This window comes from Theropithecus gelada, chromosome 8 (genome assembly GCF_003255815.1).
Source record: "Theropithecus gelada isolate Dixy chromosome 8, Tgel_1.0, whole genome shotgun sequence".
Lineage (NCBI taxonomy): Eukaryota > Metazoa > Chordata > Mammalia > Primates > Cercopithecidae > Theropithecus > Theropithecus gelada.
Window position 1 is genome coordinate 23053687 of NC_037676.1, and position 17930 is coordinate 23071616.

General features: G+C 37.3%; 1 protein-coding gene across 2 annotated transcripts in view; it reads left to right on the forward strand.

Annotated features, from left to right (window-relative positions):
- Positions 1-11989, forward strand: part of ADAM28 (ADAM metallopeptidase domain 28) — a 65455-nt gene extending 53466 nt beyond the window's left edge. The window contains exons 19-23 of one of the 2 annotated variants that reach the window (XM_025394038.1): positions 2950-3058; positions 4295-4373; positions 4983-5048; positions 6819-6881; positions 7425-8245. In XM_025394038.1, coding sequence (XP_025249823.1) covers positions 2950-3058; positions 4295-4373; positions 4983-5048; positions 6819-6866 — 302 coding nt within the window. In that variant the 3' untranslated portion in view covers positions 6867-6881; positions 7425-8245. Of the gene's footprint in view, positions 1-2949; positions 3059-4294; positions 4374-4982; positions 5049-6818; positions 6882-7424 lie in introns of both variants that reach the window. The other variant, XM_025394039.1, reaches the window with a different exon arrangement.
- Positions 11990-17930: the final 5941 nt, after the last annotated feature.

Genomic DNA, 17930 nt, shown 5'->3' on the forward strand with positions numbered 1-17930 from the left:
TTTTGGTTATATAATTCCATGTATATAAAGTTTGTAAACACAGGAAACACAGCTTCCCTCACTATCAACATCTGTCACCAGAGAGGTACATTTGTTACGTCCGTAAACATACCCAGACACATCATTATCACCAAGTCTTTAAAGTTTGTATGTATGAAATTTTTCTATGCTCATTTTCTTCTTTTTCTCTACCTTATGCTTTCAATATCATCCATTCTAGTGATTGGATTAAGGAAGTCCACTAGTTCTCTTTCAAGTTTCTAATAATTCTATCAAATACTTCCTTATTTATTAAAATGTTTTCCCCTTTATTAGTACTGTCAAATAAATCAATTGGTTTGTGAACATTTATCTAACTTTGCAACCTTTGAATAAACCTAACTTAGAAATAGTATCTTTTTTATATATTGAAGGATGTTTACTCTTATTTTATACTCTTGGGTGATATTGGACTGTGATTTTTTCATATTGAAAAAATTGCTGAATTTTGGTATCAATGTTATGCTAGTCACATAAAGTGTATTAGAGAGTGTTTGTTTATATTCTCTGGAAGAATTTGTATTTTTTTTGCTCTTAGTTTATATTCATGGTTCATAATTGGACTGTGTTTTTTTCATACATGTGTTCTGTAGTATTCTCCAGATATTATGTATAAAGTTTATTAATTGTCTAATATATAAATTAATCCTAACATTGTTTGTTTGTTTTACCAATTACTGTGCTAGGAGTGTTAAAATACCCCCACTATAATTGTGAATTTGATTACTACTACTAGCTCTACCAACACTTTTATACTTTGAGAGCATATTATTATGTACATACAAGTTTAGAGTGTTGCATCTTCCAAATTAATGAACAGCGTATCATTATGTAATGGTTCTGTGTCTATCTAGTACACTTCTTACCTTTGAGAATCTACAGTTCCTGGAGACTATAGAGCTGTAACATATTTCTTTTGGTCTGTATTTGCACTGGAGTAACATTTTTCCGTATTTTTATTTTTATCCTTTCTGAATCATGCTTTAAATCTGTCTTTGTTTTATTAAAGAAAGCATGCACATATATTTTTTAGTAGTACTCACATCTTTGGTTTTTGTTTGTTTAACTGAGGTACATAGTCCCTTTAAATTAAATGTAATTACTGATACACTTGGGTATAAATCCACAATTATATAGTTTCTATTTGTCTTTCCTGTTTATGTTCCCTTTTCTCTCCTTTCTTATACTTATTGATTCTATTATTTTATTAACTTGGATGTTATGCATTTCTTTTATATTTTAATGATTATCCTGAAACTTCCCACTTCATTTGCTTTAAAAAAAAAAAAAAAAACTTTCTTTTGTAGAGCAGTTTTAGGTTCACAGCAAAATTGAAGAGAAAGTACAGATAGTTGGCATATACCCGGCACCTCCCGCTCCTGAACAGCTTTCCTCACCATCAACATCCCCCACTCCCGTGGAGTATTTGTTGATGGTAACAAATATTCCATAAACCTACATTGACACATCATTATCACCTCAAGTCCACAGTTTACATTAGGGTTTGCTATTGGTTCATTTGCCTTTCATTTCTTTCTGCATTTCTGAACTTCTACCTAGGATTATTTTCTCTTCCGTCTCTCTGGGTTCTTGACCACTCACTAATCTCTACAAAGTAATTTTTTCTAACTTTTAAGTACTTCTATACTTTTAGGAAGCTTTTGTTTGCAAAAAATTTAAAGATATTTTTAATGGGCAGGTTGGTCTCAATTTCCTAATCCACCATTACCAGAAACAAGAAGAGGCTGCACTTACTCTTCAGTGATTTCTATCTTCACCTGCAAACCTTCCGTTATTATACTTTCATCTGTCTTATGCCCCAACTTTAGTTAGCTCTTTTCAAGTTCGGTGTGTTTGTAAAGTACTGCCAAATTCCCATTTATTTCTCTGCTAATATGTCATTCTTCTGAAATACAGGTCTGACATTTGTGCAAGTAAGTGTGCATTTTTCATTCTGAATATATCTACATGATAACAGAATGCTTCATGTTTTATTTTCCTTTGACTTTTTGGATTGGAATCTTGTGGAGGGTGGAGAGTAGTGAATATTTGAACTAAAGTCATTGTCTTACCTAGAATTCTGCTTCCGATGTGTCTACCTCTATCTACATGTGTGTGTGCTCATACTTGTGAGCTTTTCTTGCATTTGTACAAATATTCACCTTGCTATTGGTTTGCTGATTTCTGTAAAAAGAGAATGGTAACTGTTGGCATTACTCTTCAATCTTTTACTTCCCGGTCTCTTGTGGCTTCCAATTATTGTAAGAGAAATGAACAGTTGAGAGCAAAAGATTGAAGTTATATGCATTATTTAAATTTGTCATTAAAAGAAAAATCACGAGGGCCCAGGAATATTTGTTTAAAGCATTTCCTCATTCTCAAGGTCACATAACTTCCTTTCTGTCTGTAATTCCAGTGTAGACCAACATCAGTGAAACACTCAATTATTTGTGTATCAGTTCTCTTAGTCACACCTCAGCTTCTTATTTACTACTGACAGGAATGTATTTTCAAAGTTTTAGTTTCTTTTTCTCTGTTTTATTCCAAGACTGCTTTTCAAAAATGTTTCATTTCTTTTTTGCCATCTTCCTTACTGTATATTCTCTTCTAATCTCCCAGCTCATTTTCCAATTGTTACAAACATTATCCCTTCTAAGTATTCTCAATATTATGATTTTTAAAACTTATTTCATGTTAAATGTTTCCTATAGATTTCATGTATATTTCTTCTATCTAAATATTAATGTAATTGCCTAATCAAAATACATTTTCATTTTACTGGCTATGGCAATTTATGCTCATTAGAGAAAAGGGTAGCTGGAATGTGTGCAAAGTAAAGAAACAAGGACTAGTGTGATGTGCAGATGCGTGTTTCTGTAGTTCTCAGCGGGTCCCTGTTCTCTGCTGCAGACTTCTCCATTGTGGTTGCGGTGTTGTTCCCAGTGGCGGTCATTTCTCTGGTGGTTGCTATAGTAATCCGCCAACAGAGCTCCAGAGAAAAGCAGAAGAAAGATCAGAGGTGATCCTTTATCTTATCTTGCTGTAGGGACTCTTTGACCCTTATTTTACTTTAAATTCAATGTATAACCTACCCTTTGAAATTGAATTGGTTTACTTCTAATATTCAGAAATACATGCAGATACAGCCTTTTTGGACCAGAAGCTGAGTTTCCCTTTAACTGGGAAATTCTTCACATCTAGAAATGTTTTTCCTTCTGTTAGTCACTATATTTATAATTAATAATAAGAGATATTAACTCTCATAATGATGGATTTTTGAATTTATTATAAAAATATCTAGCATTAATTGATCACTATATGATAAGCACTGTGCTAAGCACCGCCCCCCTCCCCTTTTGTTTTTTGACATGGAGTCTCCCTCTGTGGCCCGGGCTGGAGTGCAATGCCGCGATCTCAGCTCACTGCAACCTCCGCCTCCCAGGTTCAAGCACTTCTCCTATCTCAGCCCCCTGAGTAGCTGGGATTACAGGCGTGTACCACCACGCCGGGCTAATTTTTGTATTTTTAGTAGAGACAGGGTCTCACCATGTTGGCCAAGCTGGTCTTGAACTCCTGAACTCAAATGATCCACCCACTTTGGCTTCCCTAAGTGCCAGGATTACAGGTGTGAGTCTCCACACCCGGCCCTGTGCTAAGCCCTTTTATATCTATTATCTCATTTAAATGTCACAAGAACTTCATAAAGTGGTTATTAGTTTCATTTTACAGATGAAGAGTGTTTTACGTTAACCCTAACACAATTGCGCAAGGTTAGGAACTTCACATTTTGATGGATGTAGAAACAAGCTCAGAGAGATTAGCAAACATGCTTTCAGTCTTGCAGAGTAAGTGGTGGAGCCTGGGTTGGTCTCACAAATGTGATTCTAATACCACAGTGTTTTTGGGTTTTTTTAGTATTTTTAAAGAAAGTGATTTATTTACCCATGATGAGTTTAATATTGAATATGACATTAACAAAACAATTTAGATAAATTTGGATTCAACACTATCATTTTTAGAAGTCAGGATCTGTAGAGAACAAAAAGAAAATGAGTAGTGACTATGAATGACAGGGCAATGAAGGAGGCTGATAGGGAAGTAAAAACTGAAAAATGACCCAGAGAGCAGATAAAAACCCAGGCAACAAGCAAGAAGGACACAATGGGAAAAAGAAGCTGGGAATCATCTACTGAGTTTCCCTGTCATGCTGACAGAGCTGCTAAGTCAATTGATACCACATGTTTCTCTCTTACAGGCCACTATCTACCACTGGTACCAGGCCACACAAGCAGAAGAGGAAACCCCAGATGGTAAAGGCTGTTCAGCCACAAGAGGTGAACTATATAGTTTGGGCTGTGATGACCATGGCCGCATTTTGCATTTCTCTCACACTCTTATCCTGACTACCTATCCTTTCTACCCAACAGTGTTTTGCAATTCCACATTCAGAAGTGTCTCCTTTGCCTTTTATTAAATGCAAAAGAGAGTCCCTAAAATGCAGAGCTACTTTGCTGGGGTTCATGAAATGCAAACAGAATAAGGAGAACAAAAAGGGACATACCAGATGTCTGTCTGTCCCTGTCTCTCTGTCTCTGCCTCTTTCTTTCTCACCACACACACACTCCCTCTTGCTCTGACTCTAGGTTGTATGATAATACATGTAATATTTAAAACCCAAATGTCCTACTCATGTCCTGTAAATTTAAAGATTTTAGCTGAAGTTGGTTAATGATAACATTGGTAATCCTTTTTTGATGACAACTTTTCATTACAGCTCTGGGAAATACTTCTATGGAATACACCAGCTGTACCACTGTGGTTTTCTATCTGGTCTCTTGGTGTCAGCTTAGTTCCAAGCTTCCATGCCTTGAAAAGTCTGCTTCCTTAAAAACTGTGCTTATGAAACTAATGGTTCATTTTGAAAGATTCATTCTTCTTTTCAGATGAGTCAGATGAAGCTCCATGTGTATGATCTGCCAGTAGAAGGCAATGAGCCCCCAGCCTCTTTTGTGAGTTTGCAACTTCTCTTAAATATCACCCTAGTTCAATCTCCAGGAAATATCGGTGAAAGTCATAGCCCACAGCACTTCATTATTTCTTCAGGACAATATTGAAATCTATGTGAATATTAATATAAAATACAAATTCTTCTGCAAAATAGTTTGAAAATATAAAATGTGAACATGTACGCCACTCCATGCCAACTTGTGACAAGAAGAGGACTAATCTGGTTAATAGAGTACCACTGTTTTCACCAGCTCAGGCTGCTGTAACTAAATTATCATAGACTGAGTGGCTTAAACAACAGATATTTACTTCTCACATTCTGGAGACTGGGAAGTCCAAGTTCAAGGAGCTGGCAGATCCGGTGTCTGGTGAAGCAGCCTTCTGGCTTGTAGACAGCTGTCTTTTTGTTGTATGCTCACATACCAGAGGGAGAACATCTCTCTTGTGCCTCTTCTTATAAGGGCATTAATCCTATCACGAGAGCTACACCCTCATGACCTCATTACTTCCAACAGGCCTCACACCTCCAAATACCATCATTCTGGGGATTAGGGTTTCAACATACGAAATTGTGGGGTGACACAAACATACAGTTTATAGCAGTCATCTTCATCAGATACCTACTGGCATTGGACTTAGGTCTCAATTGTGTGTGTGCAACTAAATGAAAGCAATCAAACTCGTATGTTTACAATATTCTCATGGGTGGGGTTACGGCTTCTCCATTTCTGAAAATGATATAAGCCTTTTCATGCGCACCTATTTTCAGGACCCAATCTTTGAATTTAATTTTTTTATCCTTTTACTAGCTAATTACCAAGCCAGATTTTTCACCACCTCCAATTCCTGCACCTAGATCATCTTCTTTCCTTGTAAGTATCAGGTAGTCACTGGTGAATTTTTAATGTCTCTTCTGCTCATTGTGAATGCTGTCTCCAAATGCATGGGTTATTTATCAGGATGTGTGCTCTTGAGGTTCACTGGAGATATCACAGCACATTTGTCCCAGGGATATCTAAAAAAGCAAGGCCCACTTACTGTCTATAAATTAGTATGGGTATTGATGTTTCATTATAAAAGCGTTACTGTTATGTAATTATTGAGAAATGATAAATAGCTCTGCTGTGTGAGGTAAAATGTCTCCTTCAAAGATTCATTTCTAGATGCTTATTTAAGAGGAGATAAAATTGTATTATGTGATATTTTACATTATATATATATATATATATTATAGATAGAATAAGGCCTATTATTAGTCATAGTTTTCTGTAGGAGGTAGGGTATGAAAAACAGGTGATATAGAGGCCAACCTGGAATAAAAGTCAGGTGCTCATGAAGTAAAAATTGCAGTACATTTACTCCTTAAATGGCTCCTGACCATGTTTCTTGTACTTGGTATTCTGCTGTGGGTAAATAAGAAAGACCAAAATTTAAGGTTTTTATCTTTCAAGGAATTTCACATTTTTAGTGAGAAAACAAGTCATGTAAAAATGGAGTACTTGATTCCTCAACTGTTACTTGTAGTATCACCCAAGATGAGTGACACTGACAAGAAAAATAAGGTGAGGAGAAATTCAGTGGGTTCGGAGTGGTTAAAGTAGGATGAATATTCATTGATTGAGTAGTTGGAATTTGAACTGGACCCAGAAAGTTGGGGAGAATTTAAATGAGTGAAGAAGAGGTAAGAAATAATTTCATTAAGGAAATAAATATAGCCAAGATGGGACAAGCATAGCATTTCTAATGACATACCATTTTTATAATTAACGTAGCATAAAGACACAAAAGCACTTCCCTCTCCTCTTTTCAAGGATAATTGAACATCTACACCTAAGGTGAGAGATCTATAGCCAAATTATCTTCTTGTATTATCTCCTACTATCAAGAAGAGAAGGCCCACCTGTCTTTTTAGAAAAAATTTACTAAGAACAGTATCTGTATGATTTGGAGATGGGTGCTGACATGAATGTCTTCCTTCTGAGTATGGCCAACAATTAAAAAGAGAGAAATTAGAAGGGCCTCAGCTAGAAAGCTATGTAGACACCAATATTATTTATTTTCTCAGAAATATTCCGTAAGGATGAACGTGAGAAGAAACCTTCTATAGAGTTAGTATCCTATAACTCTACCTAATATGGAGAAGGTCCCCTACACCTTCTCCATATTATGCTAATTACCAGATAGATATTTAGAACTTCATGTGGTGTTTTTCTCACTCCCTTCCTATTCTCTCGTTTCTGCTTCATTTTTGCTGTATCAAGTGACCTATGAAATAGAAACTGACTTCAGATAATTTTAATTTCTTCATAGTTCAGTTTCATAATAAATATCTACATTTTTGAAGAAAGTTGATCATTTAAAAGTTCTGTCTTTTTTAGGACTCAAATCCAAAAGCATGAGGCAACAGCTAAGCAAGAACTGATGGCTCAATTATCAACTTGGAAAACTGGAAAATCTGGATGGCAGAGAAATACACTTATTTTTCACTAGTATTTGCTCTTGACTCAAGAAGGTTAATATTTTCTGATTCGTGTTAGACTTTGAAGAGACTAAAGAGAATTTTCAAGAGGGGCATATGCCTGAGAACCTTTGCATGAGTTTAAAATTTCAATTATCCATTCTTATAAGAAGGAAAATGATTGTAAAGAAATATCTGGGAAGTTAAAATCTTTAATAGGAATTGATTCTCCAATGAAAACAAAACATAAAAACATTACACTAATCTTGGAGGAATAAGAAAAATTGTACATCCATTAAATGAGTAGCAACATCTTGATTGCTTTAACCATTAACTTGTCAAATTAGAATCTCAGCTAAGAAAATGATGTAAACATTCTGTTTTGTGGATCTCTTTCCTACATTAGCTTCTGAAATCATTATTAGCTATACCATTTGAGGTTTTCTACAATTTAGTAAAACTATGAATTAAAAAATGTTTTATCATATATATTTGTATAATTAATTACTGGCATGGTTAAAGTGGTTTTCACTTTTTAAATGGAGAAAATTTTAGTTAAATTAATCGGATAAACCAGAGGTTGCAAACTGGTGACCTGTAGGCCATGTTTGCACTGCAAATATATTTTATTTGGTCTGAATGATATTGGACACATAGTACTTTAAAATGTTTTGAATGTGTTGCTAATATTTAAAAGTTGAGAGATCTTGCATAAACATCCAGATTTTCAGCATTGTCAGATGTAATCAAAAAGTAATCCAATGCTTTGTCAACAATAGAATTACATTGCCCATAGCAACCGTCAGCTTAGTTGATGGGTAACATAGCAAACACTATTGGTTGCCTACCAAATAATCCCCTTCCTTCCTTGCTTTTAGAACCCTAATTTTGTTCACCTGGCCACTTCTAGGAAAAAATATCTTATCTCCATCTCATGGATAAATACCTGTCACTTTAAGTCAATTATAATAACCTCATTTTTTCCTTGCTAGTAGTTGACTTGGAGATGATTTTATTCCCCCCCGCCCCCGCCATGCCCTTTTTTTTCTCAATAAGACAAGAGAGGAATTTGTTAGGACATTTCTGGCAAAGTTTTCCGGATATGGGCATCTGAATACTCTACCTGGTACTGCTGCACTCCACATTGCGATTATGAAGGCTGAAGATAGATAGAGCAGAAAGATGAAAAGAATAAAACCTGGCCTTTCAATGATGTCATTGAATTGGTAGGTAGATTAATGACTGCTGGAGTTACCTCACACTTTCTTGGTACTCCTTGTTATATGAGCCATAAATTTTCCTTGTTGTTTAGGCCATTTGAGTTGGATTTTCTCTCATTTTTCAACAGAGATCATCCTAACTGGTAAAGTAGTTATTTCCATAATCAGGGAACATGTTTTAGTTCATCTTCACAGCTACAGTTTTTCTTGTATTTGTCTGCTTCACCAATTTCCATCACTCACCTCGTCCCCACAGGCCTGTCTCTTCATGAGGAACTTTATGGTTCATTTACCCTTGCAGTATGAGGTTCTAGATGAGTTCACTCTGGCCTCAAAAGTGAATCTCAATCCTCAGGAAATCAAGAATCCACTGATCAAATCACTGTCAAGGAGAGAGGTTTTCTTTCCATGTGGCATTTGCACAAGAACAACTTAAAAAGTAGAGCTTTATCTGCCCTGTGATGTTTCAGAAGACTCTCCCCTGACCTGGAAATAAATCCTTATTTCCTGGAAAGCCATTGTGTACTTGTGACCAACTTATGAGCCTTTTCTGTGTGTGTGTGTGTGTTTAACACCTGTCCCCAGTAATCGATTCATATAATCCTTTTTTATACTGATGGAATGGAAATCTTAAACCTGTGAATCCTCAACAAGCCATGTACTATAACCCAAGCAAAAACTAAAGCATACACTCTCAAGCAGTGGCATGTGAACATTCCTGCAAGTTCCTAAATGATGTCACCGGGTCTCTGATGCAGACACATAATTCCTATTTGAAGAGAAACAATGCAGTACAATGACAGGAAAACCGGTATTTTATCATGGAACTGTGAATCCAAGTCCTACAATGTTTCCCTTTCAGCTGAACTGCAGAGGAATTTAGAACAGACTTTGATTTCATAATACTGTTTCCACACTTACGACCGTAACTTTCTAACTTTAAGGGAATTCTGCTTATTTGACATTTAGCCACCTCAGATATGCCACCGAACCTGTTTTTATCATTATTTTTACCTTCTCTACTTTAAAACAGTAACATTATTAGGTTAAATTGTGTTTTTATCCAGTTACTCTAAGACTAAGATACCATAGTGTTTGTCTACTTATTATAACTCACCAAATTGCTGCTTTTATATGGGCTTTGGGAATGCTTTTAGCTTTTAATAAAATAATGAAGTATGCATGAAAAAAGCAAATTTTAGTTGTTTGCAATCAGAATATGGAAAGGGTTATTATTATAATTAAGATTTTACTATTCACATTGGAAATCACTACTATGTGTTAAGGAATTGAAGGTGGCCTCTGGCTAGCAGCCATTAAGAAAATGAGCCCCTGAGTTGAATGACCCATAAATGAAGTTAAGTCTGCCAACAACCACCGAATAAACTTGGAATTAGATTCCTTCCCAGTTGAATCTTGACTTCAGCCTTGTGAGACACCCTGAAATAGAGGATGCAGCTGAATTTGTCCAGATTACACACCCACAGAAACTGTATGATAATTAATATGTGTTGTTTTAAGTTATTACGGTTTGGAGATATTTGTTATGCAGCAATAGACAGCTGACACAAGGAAGTAGAGAACAAACATTTCGTATTAGTCTGTTTTCACATGGCTATAAGGAATACCACGTGAGACTGGGTAATTTGTAAAGAAAGGAGGATTAATTGACTCAGAGTTCCACATGGGTGAGGAGGCCTCAGGAAACTTACAATCATGATGAAAGAGGAAGCAGGAACATCTTACATGGTGGAAGATGTGTATGAAGGAGGAACTGTCAAACACTTATAAAGCCATCAAATCTCTTGAGAATTTACTATCACGACAACAACATGGGGGAACCACCCCCATGATCCAATCACCTCCCACCACGTCCCTCCCTCAACATGTGGAGATTATAGCAATTTAAAAAAATGAGATTGGGGGGATGGGCACAGAGCCAAACCATATCATGTTTCAAATGCTCCAGACAGGTTTAGGTATAATTAACTATATTTAATAGGCTTTCATCACTGCAAAACTTTTTTTCCTTTCTTTCTGTGTCCTAGTCTCTTCCATTTGTTCTCTCGTCTTTACTAGCACCGAGGATTCGCTTGAAATCTCTGATAGCCAGTATTCTCATTTATCATATTCTTTCTCACTTTGTGTTTCCTTGGTATTTTTGGGTAATTCCTTAAGTTTATCTTCCAAATTACTGTTTTTTATGTTCTGTACTGTCAGTCCTCCTGTTCACTAATTTCAAAATTTATAGTTGTTTCTCTTGTTTACTTAATAACATTCTCTTCTTTCCTATCAGTTTAATTTTATAAAGGCTAACCAATTAACTGTTTTTAACTTCCATTTCCAGATATCATTTTAAAAATTAAAGCAAAATGTGTATAAACCTTATTACTGCTTCCCAGAGTAAATGTTTTTCAGAAGTACATGCTTTCTCAGCCACTTGACTAGTATGTTCCCCATCATTCAAAGACACCCTTATTTCTTAAGTGTTACATTGCTATTTTTCAGTTGCTGCATCCAATATTATTAATATCAGGCTTTTAATATTCTTTCATTATATGTCTTTGTTCATGGAATCCATCTCTTGAGCGTAAGTTAAATAATATGCATGCACTAGTATCTGAATGTAATATGGAACAATATGGAAATGGTTGGGGTGATAAGCAAGTCTTGCATGTTCTTTTCTTCTCAATTTTTTTCTCTCTCCAAAGTGGGCCAATGCAAGACTGGCATAGCTGTGTGGAGATACTGAGATCCACCTTGTCAGGGAAGATCCTAACTCAGGAAAAAGCACCTCTAACAAAATCTGTAGCCACACTGGTACATTTGCCCTTGAATTCACCTTGTCTCTTTTGTGGCTTCCATAAAAAGGCCTTCGCTTGACAATGTTAGACACTTTTTAGCAACTAGGCCTGGGTAGTCTGCTACAATGCCTAACACTAATACAATATCACTATTACTGTTAGTAGTATGCTAAGCAAATACTATTGTTATAAAAAAATTCCTAAGCATGAAAATTATGGTATATAATTTATTGTGAAGGCAACTTCTTGTGAACATTAAACTGTTTATCTCCTTCACCTCATATTAAAGTCCATACTCTTGGGATATATCTGACATCTCAATATTAAATGACTAAGATGACTAAGTTGTTTATGTTGCTCCCACCTCACACAAAGTTAAAATTATTTGTTACTTTAAATAGTTTGACAAGGTTATTTTAAAATCTGGACAAATCACAAATGTAAAATACTTATTTAATTTTCTTCTATGAAAAGATGTATGCTTGGTCAGGCTCGGTGGCTGACGCCTATAATCCCAGCACTTTGGGAGCATCACGAGGGTCAGGAGTTCGAGACCAGCCTGGCCAAGTTGGTGACACCTTGTCTCTACTAAAAATACAAAAATTAGCCAAGCAGGATGGCAGGCACCTGTAAATCCCAGCTACTCAAGAGGCTGAGGCAGGAGAATCACTTGAACCCAGGGTACGGAGGTTTCAGTGAGCCAAGATCGTGCCATTGCATTCTAGCCTTGGTGACAGAGCAAGACACCATCCCCCCCCCCAAAAAAAACCCAAAAAAACAAAAAACAAAATGAACAAAGCTGGAGGCATCACATTACCTGACTTCAAATGATACTGCAAGGCTACAGTAACCAAAACAGCATGGTACTGGTACCAAAACAGAGAGATAGACCAATGGAACAGAACAGAGGCCTCAGAAACAACACCAGACATCTACAACCAACTGAACTTTGACAAACCTGACAAAAACAAGCAATGTGTAAAGGATTCCCTATTTAATAAATGGTGTTGGAAAAATTGGCTAGTCATTGCAGAAAACTAAAACTGTACCGCTTCCTTACACCTTATACAAAAATTAACTCAAGATGGATCAAAGACTTAAACGTAAGATCTAAAACCATAAAAACCCCAGAAGTAAACCTAGGCAATACCATTCAGGATGTAGGCAAGGGAAAAGACTTCATGACTAAAACACCAAAAGTAATGGCAACAGAAGCCAACATTGACAAATGGAATCTAATTAAACTAAAGAGCTTCTGTACAGCAAAAGAAACTATCATCAGAGTGAACAGGCAGCCTACAAAATGGGAGAAAAATTTTGCAATCTATCCATCTGACAAAGGGCTAACATCCAGAATCTACAAAGAACTTAAATTTACAAGAAAAAAAAAATCCCATCAAAAAGTAGGTGAAGGATATGAACAGTCACTTCTCAAAAGAAGACATTTATGCAGCCAACAAAACATGAAAAAAAGCTCATCACTGGTCATTTGAGAAATGCAAATTAAAAACACAATGAGATACCATCTCATGCCAGTTAGAATGGCGATCATTAAACAGTCAGGAAACAACAGATGCTGGAGAGGATGTGGAGAAATAGGAATGCTTTTACACTGTTGGTGGGATTGTAAATTAGTTTAACCGTTGTGAAAGACAGTGTGGCGATTCACTAAGGTTCTAGAACCAGAAATACCATTTGACCAAGCAATCCCATTACTGGGTATATACCCAAAGGATTATAAATCATTCTACTCTAAAGACACATGCACACGTATGTTTATTGTGGCATTGTTCACAAAGCAAAGACTTAGAACCAACCCAAATGCTCATGAATGATACGTTGGATAAAGAAACTGTGGCACATATACACCATGAAATACTATACAGCCATAAAAAAGGATGAGTTCATGTCCTTTGCAGGGACATGGAAACCATCATTCTCAGCAAACTAACACAGGAACAGAAAACCAAACACTGCATATTCTCACTCATAAGTGGGAGTTGAACAATGAGAGAACACACGGACCCAGGGAGGGGAACATCACACACCGGGGCCTGTTGGAGAGTGGGAGGGTAGGGAAGGGATAGCATTATGAGAAATACCTAATGTAGATGATGGGTGGGTGGGTGCAGCCAACCACCATGGCACATGTATACCTATAGTAACGATCTTTCATGTTCTGCACGTGTATCCCAGAACTGAAAGTAAAATTTAAAAAAAATTTTAAAAATGATATATGCTTAATGTAGAAAAGTTGGGATACAAGTGAAAGCACTAACATAAAAATTTTTCCTCATCTCACCAAGTATGATTTCTATTAACACTTAGAAATATGACTTTTTCCTCTCTTTTATGTCTGGTATATAATTAATATTTATGCTATTTGTATTACTTTTAATTTTGTTAGTAATATGACACAAATCTGTAAGAGATTATACAGCCATCAATACTATTTTATGAATGAATAATGCTTTACTTAATATCTGATTCAACAATGAAGTCCTTTCTCCAAAATGTTTATGGCTAAAATAATGCAGTGATGAACAATGGTGTATACACCATCTTCAGGCAGTTCTCTGTATCACAGTTTGGGTTCTTCGGCAAGCAGAATCTGAGATGGATTTTAGCGTGCAGGAAGTTTATTATGGAATGCTTTCAGGTCAGGTCCCGTATTTGTTTAATGGAATGCGAGAAAGCAGGATTAGGCTGGAGGAGTTGGGAATGAGGCTGCCTCAAAGAAGGCTTTAGCTGGCCCACCCAGCCCTAAACCTGGGTAATCCTTCAGAATGCAGCCAAGTTGAGGTAAAAGGGAAAAGCTTTTACTCCCTCATGTCAACTAGTCACAGGTACAAATTGCTCTCAAAAGAGCTGTGACTTTGGGCAAGATGACTGTATTTAGTGAAAGCATTTTCAAAGGCAAGTTAATGGCTGTCTGCAGGTAGCACAGCCAACAATTGGGAGATAAGTTCTTCTGTGCTTAATGGGGACCTGTGCAGCCCAAAACAAGGCTTTTTTTTTTTTTTTTTTTTTTTGAGTCTGGGTTTCATTGCATTGCTCAGGCTGGTCTCCAACTCCTAGACTCAATAATCCTCCTGCCTCAGCCTTCCAAGTCACTGAGATTACAGGTGTGATCCACCACACCAAACATCTATTACTTCTTAATTCCTTTGGATAGCACTCTATGTTGGTTAGCTCCCTGGAAGTTTTCCAACTTTTTTGCTACACTTTGCAAAAATTTTTCTCTAGTAGGCATATATGAATTTAAATTTCCATTAGTAATTTATGAAACTGTTTCTACATAGGCAGATATTAAGAATGAGAATGCCTATCTTAACACCTTTCCTTGCTTACAGGATTCCCACATTGCACATCTTGGAGATATAACTCCTTTGCTATTTGTAGTGGCAACTGGAAATATTCTGCATGTTGTTACCAGATTCTTTTTTTTTTCTCCTGGAGACAGGGTCTTGCTTTCTTGCCCCAGGTTGGAGTAGAGTGGCATGATCTTGGCTCACTGTGACTTCAACCTCCCAGGCTCAAGCAATCCTCCCACCTCAGCCTCCAAAGTAGCTGAACCATAGGCTTGTGCCACCACACTCTAATCTTTGTATTTATTGTAGAGAAGGGGTCTTGCCATGTTGCCCAGGCTGGTCTCGAACTCCGGGGTTCAAGTGTTCTGCCTGCCTTGGATTCCCAAAGTACTGGGATTCCAGGCTTGAGCCACAGCACCTGGCCAACCCTCTTTTGCACCTATGACATAGTTATGGCCAAGGATCTAACTTTCAGATGCCCCCTCCCAGAACTTTGAATCAGAAGTATGTAATAGAAAGCAGAAATTACAGAGAATTATCTTTGGTGATGCAGGATGTCATAATAAGGCTGAGTTCCTCAGGAAGTCTTGAGACTAGCTCCAGTTGCTGGTTCAAGGTTGATGTGGTGCAAAGAGTATCAGCAGTGTCAGTTGAGTGACAGTGGCAAGGGTGAGAGAGACATTCTGTATTATTCAGCTCCACAATACAGGCTGGAATTCCTAATTGCATAGCTACCAAGTTTCCTTCTCCAGTCCTCATGTTGAGTCCTTCAGCTACCTAAATTTTTTTTAACTCAAATATTGTACTTCATTGTGGTAAAATATACATGACGTTGAATTTATCATTTTAACCATTCTTAAGTATACAATTTCAGTGACATAAGAACATTCACTGTACTGTTCAACCACCACTACCACCTATTTCCAGGACCCATTCCTCATTCCAAACAGAAACTCTATACCCATTAAACAATAATTCCCTGTTACATTTTCCCCTCAAACTCTGGTGACCGCTATTCCACTTTTTGTCTCTGAATTTGTCTATTCTAGCTTGTTCCTATCAATGGCATTATACAGTATTTTTCCATCTATGTCTGGCTTATTTCACTTGGCATCATGTCTTCAAGGTTCATCCATATTATAGCATGTATCAGCATTTCATTTATTTTTAAGGCTAAATAACCTAATAATCTTCTAATCTATTTATTTTCTATTTGAGACGGCTGGACATAATTTCCATTGCTCCACATCATCATTCGAATTCACATTGCTTTTCTCCTGCTTTATACTTTTTAAATTTACACCTTTTTGATGGCAAACCTGTTTTAGAATTGATAATGATACATACTTTATTCCTAGTACTTTAGAACCTCATTTAAATCAGTTATTGTCCGTCTCTTCTTCATGAGAACCACATCCATTGTTTCTTTCTTGTTCTTAGTTGACCAAGCACAGGCCTCGGCTCAATGTTGAAATCTTAGCTGTGCAATCCTGATGGGAACAACAATTTAAGGAAGTTCAGAAATGTATCTAAAGGAAAAATAAAATGATGATGATATGACTAGAGATAACGGTCCCCTCCTGATGTCCCAATAGCTTTTGAGAAAGCAGGCATCAGCTGCTAAACCGCAAAAGTTGTTGCATTGCTCGTAGAGAAGACTCCAATTCACAGGCCAAGTGCTGTGTCTCAGCAGATAATTCTGTTCCCTTGTACATCAATATGTGTTGCAAATTGGCCTAGATCTCTCTAACTGCTGTGCGATAGCTCTCTGAGATTCGTGGGTCTCTTGAGACATGTTGTAACTATAGTTGAAATGGAGCCTGCAGGAGCCAGTTCCTGGCAAGACTCCATCAGTTCTTTTGTGCCCATGGCAGGGCTGAGTAGATCCACTGGAAAGCTACAGTCTCAGATAGGAAATAAGGGAAGAAAAATGTAGCAGAAATATAAAGACAAGAGAATAAGAGATAGAAAAGTCAGTTTATGGTACAGGAGGGTAAGCCACACACAGAAAATGAAACATAGATAGTCCTCCTGGCTCTGCCAAAAACTAGTTCTTTAGCTTTATTCAAATAATTTCAATTCGTTGAGCATCTGTACATTTACTCACCTATCAAATGAAATTAAAAATGTATGACTTACCAATATTCAAAGAGGATATTTTTTTTCTTGAGACAGAATTTCACTCTTGTTGCCCAGGCTGGAGTGCAATGGGGTGATCTCAGCTCACCGCAACCTCCGCCTCCTGGGTTCAAGCAATTCTCCTGCCTCAGCCTCCCGAGTAGCTGGGATTACAGACACACACCACCACGCCTGGCTAATTTTTTGTATCTTTAGTAGAGAGAGGGGTTTCACCATGTTGGCCAGGCTGGTCTTGAACTCCTGACCTCATGATCCACCCACCCCGGCCTCCCAAAGTGCTGGGATTACAGGCATGAGCCACTACGCCCTGCCCCAAAGAGGATTTTCTAAGAAACATGTAAGGGGAACCTGAAAATATAAAGAGAAAAGAGGGAAATGTCCATCATCTAGAAAGGTAAGTAACATGTATCCATCAGTGCCTACCTGGAGGAGGACTCCATTGTTGGGCTTGTCAGCACCAAGACCCTCTCTGAACAGTCTATTGTGTCATATGTCTCTGAGCAGAAAGTAAGGTTTCGGGAAAGAATTACTTGCTGTTTGTATACATTTCATTGGTGAGTACATATTTCATTGGTGAGTACATATTTAGTTGGTGAGTACATATTTCATTGGTGAGTTTTTGAGACAACGTCTCTGTTGCCCAGGCTGAGGTGCAGCAGCATGATCATGACTCACTGCAGCCTCGACCTTCCGGGCTCAAGTGATCCTTTCACCTCAGCCTCCAGAGTAGCTGCAACTATGGGCATGCACCACTACATCTGGCTAATTTTAAAATGTTTTTTAGTGACAGGGTCTCCCCTATGTTTCCCTGGCTGGTCTCAAGTTCCTGGGCTAAAGTCATCCTCCTGTCTCAGCCTCCCCAAGTGCTGAGATTACAGGCATGAGCTGCTGTGCCCAGCCGAGTCTTTTTTCCTTGGTCTTTCATTCTCCCTCTGATGTGCTTTTAGAGTTT